This window comes from Protopterus annectens, chromosome 9.part0 (genome assembly GCF_019279795.1).
Source record: "Protopterus annectens isolate FY-2018-M chromosome 9.part0, PAN1.0, whole genome shotgun sequence".
NCBI classification, from domain to species: Eukaryota; Metazoa; Chordata; order Ceratodontiformes; family Protopteridae; genus Protopterus; species Protopterus annectens.
This window is the reverse complement of record NC_056743.1, coordinates 986028879-986040995: the sequence shown is the minus strand read 5'-3', so window position 1 is coordinate 986040995 and position 12117 is coordinate 986028879. Positions and strand designations below refer to the sequence as shown.

Genomic DNA, 12117 nt, shown 5'->3' with positions numbered 1-12117 from the left:
CATGAGTGGCAGCTAGACAAAAGAGCCTTCACCCTAATAACTCAGAAATGGGGCACCCCGAAGGTCAACCTCTTTGCCTCCCACACCAACCATCAGCTCAGCAAGTTCTGCACCAGGGAGCATCACTGCCTGGTTTGGAAGTGGATGCCCTGTCCTTCCCCTGGGTCAATCTATCGGTCTGTGCCTTTCCTCCACTACCTCTCATCCCCAGGGTGCTGCTCAAAATAAGGGAGGAAAAAACAAGGACAATTCTTATTGCTCCAGACCGGCCTCGCCAGCACTGCTACCCACTGCTGCATAGCCTGTCCCCACTGCCACCATGGCATCTCACTCAGACCCCAACCCTCCTGACCCAGAGGGAAGGAGAATTCATGCATCCCCAATTGCAGACCCACAATTTGGCAGCTTGGCTTATTCCCTAACCACTGATCAATCTGTCAGCCTCAGTAAACAGGTTCTAGATGTTATATGCAAGGCCAGACGCCCTAGCACTAGAAGGTCTTATGCTGACAAATGGAAAAGTTCTGCACCTGGATTCAGGCTAAGGGAGCCGATATGGCACAGCCCTCCCTCCCTCTCATCCTGGATTACTTAGCTGACCTGCTACACAGTGGTCTCTCTTTTTCCTCTATTAAAATTCATGCCTCTGCTGTCTCTGATCATTTCCCCTGTGAGCAGCCCCTTTTCTCACACCCTCTGATCAAAAATTCCTAAGAGGGGCTAGCAACTTGAGGCCACCCAGAAGAACACCTACTCCAGCTTGGGACCTTAACTTCGTGTTGGAAAAGCTCACCCTGCCCCCATTCGAACCAGCATCTTCAGCAGAGTTAAAATTTTTCTCTTGGAAGACAGCTTTTCTTCTGGATATCACTGCAGCCAGAATGGTCTCTGAGCTACAAGCAGTCATGCCTGTGGAGCCCTTCATCATCTTCCGTGCTGACAGGGTTTCCCTCAGGACTAGCCCATCCTTCATGCACAAAGTGGTGTCCAGTGTGGCTTTCAACCAATCCATTCATTTGCCCACCTTTTTCCCTAACCCACAGAACAAGGGGGAAAGGATCCTGCACTCCCTAGATATGCACACAGCTCAGATTCTATCTAGACAGGATTAAATCATTCAGAAAGTCTGATCAATTACTGGTTAGTTTTGCTGCAGGGGCAGAGGGCAAGGCCATCTCCAAACAAACAATTTCCAAATGGATAGCACGCTGCATCCATTTCTGTTACAAGCAACATGGAAAGCCTCTCCCTAAGGGGGTCAGGACTCACTCTACCAGAGCAGCCTCCACCTCTGCAGCTTTCCTCAGAGGAGTTCCCACCATGGACATCCTGGAGGTTGCCACTGGACATCTGTTCACACTTTCACCAAACATTACCACCTGCCTATCTTCTCCAAATCCAGGGCAGGGTTTGCCACTGCAGTCTTGCAGGGCATCCTAGCCAGCCCCTAGTCTCTTTGACTGCCTCCACCCTTTTTCCTCAGCTTTGGGAATCAACCCAGATGTGATGACAGCAACAGTGAAACATGAAGAACATAGTACAGTTGTGTACACTTACCATAAATGTAGATGTTTGAGTGTATTTACTGTTGCAGTCCTGGTTTCCCTCCCTCCATCTCCCTCTTCTTTCTCTCTTTCTTTACAAGGGACATTTTGATACTTACTTTCTACTGGTAGGGTTCTTCCACCAGAACCTGGCTCCTACTTGGGGGCTCTTGACAGTTAGGGCAAGAGAAACTGATGTAATGTCATCGGCTGCCTTACTTTATACTACTGATGACCTGACGTCAGTCCTCAAGTGACAGCAACCAACGCAGAAATACTAAGCCTCTGGTATTCGAGCCGGCCAAGTGTTACCCTGGGAGGGATAACTCAAATATGATGAGTGCAACAGTGAATACACGTGAACATCTACATTTATGGTAAGTGTACACAAGTGTACTTTCTTGCAGTTAACTTACAGTTGTCTGTGAGCTAGTTTGAGATGGGTTACTGTTTTTTTGTGAGTACTAAAGCACTTTGCTCTGAGAAAAATCAAGCTGAAAGTAAAAAATATGTATCTACCGATGTTTCTAATAACATCAAGGAAGGTATTTTACGTACACATAGATCATGCCTTTCTGGTTGCTTCTGATAACATTCAGACACATGTGACCTTCCCTCAAGCTGTCAAAAACTGCAGTTGTCAGATGTATTTTGACTGCTGTTCTAAATTAAATGGGGCTGCTTCCTGTGAAGATTTTCTGTAATTTGTTGGAATGTTTTAAAGAATATTCCACACTTGTAGTTTCTTCTTCTTCAAAAAAAAGTAGTGAAAATAGGAAGTGATCTTTGTCTTCCCCCAAAGCTGGGGTTTAGATGATTTAGGAGTAAGTAATGATGTTAGGAATGAAGAAAAAGGGGATTTCAGAGGTAATGAAAGTGCAGATTGCCTCCTGAAGAATGTAATTTTCAGGTGTTCATGGGTGTAATACCCACTTTGACTAAGGTAAAGTAGAATCGTCTAGAAAGCAGAACGTGTTTAATGAAGTGATCAGTTCCCTTCCTTCTTCACCACTTTCTGCAGTCCCTGTTACCTCCTGTGCGCGGGTATTTTGTTATTTTGAGCAAGATTGCCTTTATTGAGCATGACATTGTCCCTGTTATGTCACATCAGTTAGTGAACTGTTTTGGGGTTTTTTAACCTTTTTATGTATGACCTGGGCCACTAGGCCAGGGCTAAATACAATGAATATGGACAGTTTACTGTATCCAGTCAACCAGCATGTTTTTTAATGGGAGATAAGTGAATGCTACAGTACCAGAGAAATTCTGCATGGATAGGAAAGAACATGAAAAATTGCCAGAAATAAAGACTGAACCCCAAACCCCGGACCTGTGAGGTACAGATCTTAGCCAGTGGTTTTATGTCCTTAGAGTGTATTAATTGTCTGACAGTCACAATCATTGCTTCAAGTTCCTTTCCACTGCTTTGTTGCACACACTGATTTGGTCAAATATGAAGCTGGATATTTTTTTCTTCGATTGTTCTGAGTATTTTCAGAAGAAGGAGGTCAAAGTGCTTGAGGCTTTTGAGAGCATACTCATTTCATTCTGGGGGGGGGGGTTACTAGAACTGTCATCTTATTGTTACATGCTGTCATGTATTAAAGTAGCAGGGAGGCTACTTCCATGTTATAGGACCTGGCATTAGATAAAGAGATGGAAGTGAGTAGTACTTTGAATACCGCATATAAGCTCTCTTCTCAAGTCTGTAACTGTGTTTAGCATGCAGCTTATTGAACTTTTAAGATGGAGGCTTGTGGTACCATGACAGGAAGGCAGAATTGCCATGAAAGATCGTCCTGTACAGACATAAACACAATGCAGTCATTAAATTAAGAACATTTTCCATATATTTGGGGTGTTGGAAGATTTCTTTTTTGTCCTAGTACCTACACCTGACAAACAAGCCTTACCCAGGTTGTTGAATTAACCCAGTTGTTCCTTCTGGGTCATGAACTCTAAAGTCTATTCATTACCCTCAGGGTGAGAGTTGAGCACTGGAAGTGGTACCAATGTCTATGATGGGAGTCACTGTTTTTTGTTTTTACCGTCTGTTACTCTATACACATACCCATTTAACACTCTTAGGGTTGACTGTATAGTGGGCTTTTTGTGGGGGGTGTCACTTGCTTCTACATGTGATGCAAGTCTGTAGATGACACTGACCTCTTGGAGTAAATATCTTCATAGGTTCTGTGATCTCCAGCACGGAAATTGCATGGAGCATGCATCTCTGGGCAGTCCTCCCCTCCCCCCACCCTAGGAGAGGAAAATGGGCACAACATCTATATTCCTCTTCCACCTCTATTTAGTTTATTCGGTGCTGAGACCATTAATCACTCCAAGGTAACTGGTCATAGTCAGGCCTCTAGCTCCCTATACCATGAAGCTGACCAACTTAGAAGTAATTTTTTTTATTTCATTTAATTAATTTATTAATGTATTTATTTATTTTTGAGCAAATGCAACTACTCTACTTTTTGAGTTAAGTGGCCAGAGTTAAAACTAAGAGGGCTTTCTCTGGGCATTTTTTTAAACATTTTTATTAAATTTTTAACAATTGTCTGGGCATTTTTGTATGCCCATAGAGACACCTCCACTTGAGGCCATGGCAGGAAGTATCCATTTTATATTAAAAAATAGCTCTGATCAGCATCTAGTCACATTGTTTAAGAATTAGCAACATTCATGGGAGTGACCGTGGTAGTTTGGTTTGTGCCGTATGAGAATAAGCTTACAGTGACAACAGTGACAAATGAGGTATGCATGGATCACATTGTTTAACATTTTAATATCCCTGCTTTGTTTTGAAGTGAATTAATAGGATCTTGTTCAATACTGCCTGTATTTCCTGTCAGGGGGTACCCTGCATTGTTCACTGGTGGCTAGGCATTTTTGGAGAAGATACAGATGAAGACACAACTCCAGTTACCAAAGTGCTGTTTCTGTTCTTAATGCCCTCTTCTCTCCCACTGACACTGATTTTTCAGGTTTTTACTGTATATTATTTTCACTGAGGACCACTGTTCACTCAGTCATCTTGACTCACTGGTGAAGTTAGGAGAAATAAAGGAGATGGTTATTGATGGAGTTAGGAATGTAGGAAAGTGACACAGGTGCAGGATGGAGAGTAATGGGTACAAAAGACAGCGATTCCAGAAGCAGTGGGCACATGATGTCTTCAATGCCTAAAATTAGCCCGGTGATCTTTTTGTTTCTCTTTTTCTTCTTTTCCTTATCTCCTTACAGTATTTGGTGGGAAGCAGAGACTAACATGTAGTGATTTTCCTGGAAACTAAGTCAGCTTGACTGTGCTTTTCTCCCTATGTTATAGTTGTATAGGTTCATAAGATGTTACTAGGCTATTGATGTGGAAGATCATTTGTACCGTGGCCCACAACTTTCTACCCTTGTATGAGTGTTTGTAGGAGGCCCTCGGGAGAATTTATGATTACCCATTCGTTCATCCTGGTTGCATTTGATGAGGGCGAGGAAACTACTTTGCTTGATATGAAAATGGAGTCTGTTCCACAGGAAAGCAGTTCTTTGCATGAGATATCTATTGTGCCAGCAGGTTCAGTTTATGTTATGGTAAAGGCTGAGAGCTTTAGTGAAGGTGTTCATGGTGTTGCTAGTTTTGTGAATATGAAGGAGTTCACCCTGGACAGGGTTGTTTGAGGCCATGCAGGTCAGGCAGAGGCAACCCCAAGGAGTCTGTATAAGACTGAAAGGAGAACTAGAGCTTTAAGATGTTCTGCATAAGAAATGGAACTTTGTCCCTTGATTTTTTTTAGTTGGGAAGTATTGGAGTCATTCAAGTTAAGTTATATGTCTGGAAAAGTACATGCCAAAGAGTGGATTGTATTCAAGTATGGGCCTAATAATGGGGGAATAGAAAGTAATGATAACATCCTTGGACTTGGAGGAAATACCCTTAACAATCAGCCAGACCAATCAGAGGGCCTTTCTTACACCTGTGGCTACTTTGTGGTCAAAGGAAAGCTCAGTGTCAATGAATGTGCCCGGGTCTGTGGTAACTTTGTCTGTTTTGAGGTGGTGCCATTAATGTGGTAGAAGGTGTGTTCTTGTTTACCAAAGGATACAATGTTATACTTCTTGGTATTTATTCTTGGAACCATTTGTTTGTGTGTTAGTCCATTTTGTAGAATTTGGGAGCCCCTAGAGGAATTGATGATGATTCCCAAATTTACAGCCATCTGCAAATGTGGTCAACCAGATTTCTTTGATATCTTATTAGTAGTGTGATCTTACTGCTTGTAACTTCATAGGAGACCATTCTCATTGAAGCAACTTGAGATCTTTTGGCTATCAGTGATGTCACAGTAACAGTCAGTGGGCTGGTAATGTATTCTGTTTGCCATGCCAATGGTATATAAAGCAAAAACAAACTGGCTCGTCAGTTTCCCAGGTTTGTTGTTAGTATTTGTCTAGGAGAAAAATAGTAACAAAAGTGAAACAAGAATATGTGTATCCCAGTGCCTCATGCATTGCATTCATCTAGAGCAATGTTTGTTGTGCACTTCTGACCAGTGTTAGAAGAATCTGAAGATATCACTGAACTGGGACTCAGTGAAATGGCTCATAAAGAAATTGTGTGAAATCTGAAACTTTACCAGATCAAAGTTGTTAAGTGTGAATTGCTATTTATAGATCACTGAGCAGGCCAACCAGGAGAAAGAAAGGTAATACACTGCAAATTACTGTAAGAGAAGTTGAAAGTTACTCTCAGAAGGCATTACAAAACTGTAATTTAGCTACTTCACCTAGAAGAATCTTTAAACATACAAAGAAAGGCACTTTAGCAACTTAAAATTAACACAAATCATAGTGAGTCAGTGAAAAAAAAGTGTCACTGTTTCTGGGGACTGTCTTAAGAACTAAGTGATTCACAGCATTGTTCCTAAAGTAAATATAAGGACAAACCAGCTAAAGTTATAGTGTCTGGGTTGTGTCATGTTATGGAGTTGAAAGTACCTGTTGGAAGAAAACAAAGCTAATAAAATCAGTATGGCAGCCCTCATCAGGGGATTTTTTAGGGACTATAACAAAGTATAAAATAACGGTTATCTCATAGGTTCATATATTTATAGGTATTTACTAGGATCGTGATCTGTGCAGATTTTTTTTAAGAAACCTAGCCTTATATTCCCATTGTAATTTTTAGTTCTTATATTTTGTATATGTATAACCCAGAGAAAAGCCAAACAAGGATATGTTTGGACATTTATAGGTTTCCCTTATCCACGTGAAATGGGGAGTGATAAACCAAGGGTGAATTTGCAGATATCTATCCATTCATCCAAATTTAATTTCAACACAGTAAGAGAAGTACATTGCTTTTTTGGGTAGAAGATGATTACACAGAAGTGGTACTCATTGTGGTACATACCTATCCCTCCAACATGTTCTATTAATTTTGCTAAACAGATTGAGATTATTTGAGTGGGTGTTTAGATTTGTGTTCAGATTTGCTGTCCAATGAGTTACATAGGCATTGCCATTTAGCTGGAAGAGTTTATCAGTGATACTTAAGTGTGGGATGGTGTTGAACACTTTTGCAAGATCTAGCTATGTTGTGTTCACTGTTTTGGCCTTGATCATTGCTTCAATAACTTTTTGAAGAAGTTAGCCAGGTTAAGTAGTAAGGACCTGCCCTTGGTGAAGCCGAACTGGGTTGGGTCAAGTGTCTGAAATTTACCTATATCTGTACCATTTAATTCCATTGTGATCCTTTCCATAACTTTATAGATGAGACTGGTCAGGCTTATGGGTCTGTGATTACACAGGTCCATTGAAGCCCCATCCTTGCAAGGGAATGACTGCTGCTGTCCTTCATTCGTCCAGAATGAAGCATATTTTGAAGCAGATATTGAATAGCTTCTGTAGGGGATCAGACAAGTCATGTTTCAGGAAACACTTGTTCTTGGGAGATTTAGGGAGTGTGTGTTCGTATGCAATGTGAGAATATTGTAGGGGAGAGGGTTGTGAAATTTGTTCTAAATTTTTCAGCTAGTAGATTGACTATGTCCTCCGAGGCCACATATATGATGTCATTCACCATTGATGCTGCATCATGCTGGGTACTGTTTCTGAGATTTTTAACATAATTAAAGAAGGCCTTGTGGTTATCCTTCACCTGGATGGCTATTTCTACCTCGTATCTGGCTTTGGTTGATTTCATCAGCATCCAGAGTTCCTTGATTAGTTTAACAAGAGCATTTTTCACATTTTGAGAGTTAAATTTATTTTTGGGTGCAGTAAGGTTTTTTTTATTGTAGAGTCTGCTTATATTTGGGTACTGCCAATGGAGGTTTATTTTTAAATTTGGCTCAGTATTTATTTATATATGCACAGAATATATAGAATGATGCAGAGGGGTTAATACAGTATAACAATTAAAAATATAGTGTGTGTGTGTGTGTGTGTGTGTGTGTGTGTGTGTGTGTGTGTGTGTGTGTGTGTGTGTGTGTCTGTGTGTTAAGGGGTTTGGGTAGGGGCTGTGGTGTGTGTCAGTGTGTTTTGTTGCTGTGATGTGTGTGTGTGCAAAGAGAAAGCCGCTTGTGTGGTGGTATTTTTTGTGTGTTTGTATGTAGTGCGACCTCAGAGTCAGAATATTTAAGTAGGGGGGTGTGTGGGGGGGCACAGCTTGTAGTAGAGTGATTGTGTGTGTTTGTGTGGTGGATGGTGTGTGTGTGTGTGTGTGTGTGTGTGTGTGTGTGTGTGTGTGTGTGTGTGTGTGTGTGTGTGTGTGTGTGTGTGTGTGTGTGTGTGTGTGTGTGTGTGTGCAGTAAAACCATGAAATTCAAAACTTCTGGTATTCGAGGTTTTGAATTTCACGGTTTTTAGTTTTCGTTGTTTTGTGGATTCCGTTTCTTGGGCTCGAGATACTGAAATTACAGATTTCAGTATTTCGAGCTTCTGAAGTGAATCCATATATGTGTATATATATATATATATATATATATATATATATATATATATATATAAAATGCGTGTGTGTGTGTGTGTGTGTGTGTGTGTGTGTGCAGTAAAACCGTGAAATTCAAAACTTCCGGTATTCAAGGTTTTGAATTTCACGGTTTTTAGTTTTCGTTGTTTTGTGGATTCCGTTTCTTGGGCTCGAGATACTGAAATTCGAGATTTTAGTATTTCGAGCTTCTGAAGTGAATCCATATATATGTTTTGAATTTCACGGTTTTTAGTTTTCGTTGTTTTGTGGATTCCGTTTCTTGGGCTCGAGATACTGAAATTCGAGATTTCAGTATTTCGAGCTTCTGAAGTGAATCCATATATATATATATATATATATATATATATATATATATATATAAAATGTGTGTGTGTGTGTGTAAGGATCTAATGACATTCATCAAATTAGTGTTTACTTTGAAGTGGCTAAAGTTTGCAAACTAATGGTGAAACACACAGGTTGAAATGCTTCTGCACAAGCACAAAGGTTTACTCCTTAGAAAGTGCGTAGTTAAAAAAGCCCTGTGCATGCCCCAGCACCTCCTGCAATTAAATATTCTCTCTCTGAGATCAGACGGTCCCTGGAGAAAGGTCATATTTACAACCCCGGGGGCTGTCAGTATTGTACAGTTGTTGACTATCTGCATTATCGACCAAAGTGTGTCAACAGTACAGAGGTCTATTTTTACCTACACTTGACCAGTAGTAGGTAAACTATGTATATATTTATGTACAGGAATCCCTGATGTTCCATTGAAAAATGTATTGTCAAAAGGTAAATTTGTCTGTTTAAAATTGTCAGATTAGTGTTCAGTGATCTGAGTTTTGTTTCAGTAGTATTCATGTTGGAATGAGTTTGTTTGATTGTGGAAGGTAAGTTTTTTGGGTCTAATGCCAACATTTTTGGATATTTTAAAATGTTTGGCATTAGGAACTGGGAGTGTTTGTGTGAGTGTTTGCACTTTAGGGTTAGAATCAGTGCTAGGGAACGAGGTCAACTTAGTGTAATCTGTGTTTTTTGGTGTTTTTGGTTTAGGGTTAGAGTAAGGGCTAAGGAAGGGGATGTATTTAATATCGTGCATGTATGTTGCTGTGTGTATGATGAGTATGTAAGAGTCTTATGCAATGATAATGTTACAGAAAGTTTTTTTTGTAAAATTAGATGGAGTGTTTGGGTTAGGGGCAAGAGCAGGGTTAGGGATGACTTACCATGCGTTTGTAATGGCAGGTTAGGAGGTGAAGCAGCCTAGGTGCTATAGGAACCAGCTGGAGAGGGTGAACTTCTGATTCCAGCTTTACCAACAGTTACTGCTCCTTTCCATCACTCCCTGGCTGGCTCCAGTATTGCTCAGGCCAGTAACTGAGCTTGGGACATGTGAGTCCTCATTGTGGGGTGGTACCATTACATTTATATAACTACGCACTCACTCCTGCATAGAGATGCCAAGATAAGATGGATTAATATGCACATATGTTGGCTGCATATATACTACAACCTCTTCATGTAAATGTAGTCTTTCACTCTCTTTGTACAGCATTGTTTTCTGTTATATTATTTTGTACTACTTGGTATTTTTCACTTTCCTTTGTATTAATTGCTATTCCTCTGCACTATTTTGTATTATGCCATTTATTATTGTACATTGTTGTATGATTATTAAGCAAATGTGGAGCTTTTCTCCCCGGGCATCCATTGAAAAAGGACCTGTGTCCAGTTGGACTTTCCTGGTAAACAAATGTAAAATGCATAAAATAAAAAAATAAGTAATATATGCCTACTGCAACTGTACACCCTACTTAACCACTGCTGGTGCAAGTAGTAAGTTCATAGATAACTAAAATAATGTGCTGACTTCTGTGAAACAGACACCCCATTCACAATTTTTCCCTACTTCTGCATAGGTTGTTGTTTGAAATGATAGGAGAAGAGTACTGTGTTATGCCCCATGACTGTAATTTCAAATTGTGAGAGCGAGTGTGTGTGTGTGTGCTTACACACACAGACATTCAGGTGCACGTGTGTGTGTGTGTGTGTGTGTGTGTGTGTGTGTGTGTGTGTGTGTCTCTGTCTGTCGGCCTGTATCTAGGTATGCCTACATGGGTGGGTTTCTATAGAGTTGCAAAGAATCCATTGAGAAACCATTTGAGCAGTAAACATGTAAGTGAATGAAGAGCTATATATACTAAAAAATAAGTAATGTAGTCCCAAACTGTGGTCATTGAAGGCTCTGCAGGAAGCGTGGAAAGTACATGATGTAGGGATCACTCTTATCATAGTAAGATGTGGGTACATGGAGTCTGGCATTACTGTGGTCTCTTGTAATTATCAGAATGATAGTCGAAAAGGACTGAACTGAAGGGCTAGTGATGGAGAGTCCAGTGTATCACAGATGGGAGTAAGGATTTTTGTAATTTTTATGCTGATGGGAAATCTTCATTTGTTGTGAAGGCTTTAAGCTACATTAGATCCTGCCAAGTGAAGTAAACCAAACCAAAGCACATGGTTAGGGTATGTCCAATCGACGTTAGAATGACCATTTGAAGGTGACTGACATAGGGTTCAGGTGATCTTTGAACAGGAAATTGCATTAACTACAAAATAGTACATGATCATTTTATGGCAGCACATGGCGTGCTTTAATGTGCAGTGAAATACTTACATACTAATTTTTGTCCTACAGCCGTGGATTTTCTCTGCTCATCATAAAGAATTCTAATGTCACTTCTCTGGGTCTGAAATCCCTGAAGGAGATCAGTGATGGGAATGTTTACATCTCAGACAACACAAAACTTTGCTATTACCACACCATCAAGTGGCCACAGCTTTTTCGTGGGAAGGAACAGACGACAGACATCAAGCTGAACAGTCGCCCAGAAAACTGCAGTAAGCTGTTACTTTCCTTTTTCCACCTGTTTGTTACTTTTTTTTCATGTGTACCATAAAGTCATCATTGATTCTCCAAGGCAGGCATATTGTCTTACTGTCACTTGATAAATGAGGATGAAGTAACTGATTCTACTGGAAGGATATAAAACTTCAAGTGCATAACACTGCCCTTTTGGTAGTCATAGTTCATAACACTTAAGGTAGGTATTATTTTATGTGGGTGGGATTTCAATCTACTTTTAATAAGAACAGGTCAAGACCATAGCCAAAGAGAGAAAATTGAGAAAAAAAATCCAAGTTTCTGTTCTGAGCTTGCAACCCTGGAGATAGCAAGCAACCACAGAGCCACCTGGCAAGCCTCACTGAATGTGTCATTACATGGGTAACGACAAGGGGCATACTACCAAATAATGGGCCAAGTTCTGCTGTAGAGTAAAATACCATGTGTCTGAATTACATAGTTATCATTAGCGTCAGATGGAGATAAATGCAAAGGACAATGATATGCATATTAGATATTGTACTTGATGCTACTTCGGAGCTTCTTTCTAATGGATAGAGTATTCCCTGCTTCTTTACTTGCCACATTTTGTCCTGGATGTTTCCCTCAGATGCCACAGTTTGCAAAGAATGAAATATAATATCTAATACATCCATAGGTGCTATACTTTACATTTTTGAAGCAACTAAAACTCT

At 40.3% G+C, this 12117-nt stretch overlaps 1 protein-coding gene across 1 annotated transcript in view; it reads left to right on the top strand.

Moving 5' to 3' along the window:
* ERBB3 (erb-b2 receptor tyrosine kinase 3) overlaps positions 1-12117 on the top strand; it is a 708562-nt gene that overhangs the window by 491761 nt on the left and 204684 nt on the right. The window contains exon 12 of the mRNA XM_044083747.1: positions 11216-11418. Within this exon, the coding sequence (XP_043939682.1) occupies positions 11216-11418 (203 nt within the window). The remainder of the gene's footprint in view (positions 1-11215; positions 11419-12117) is intronic.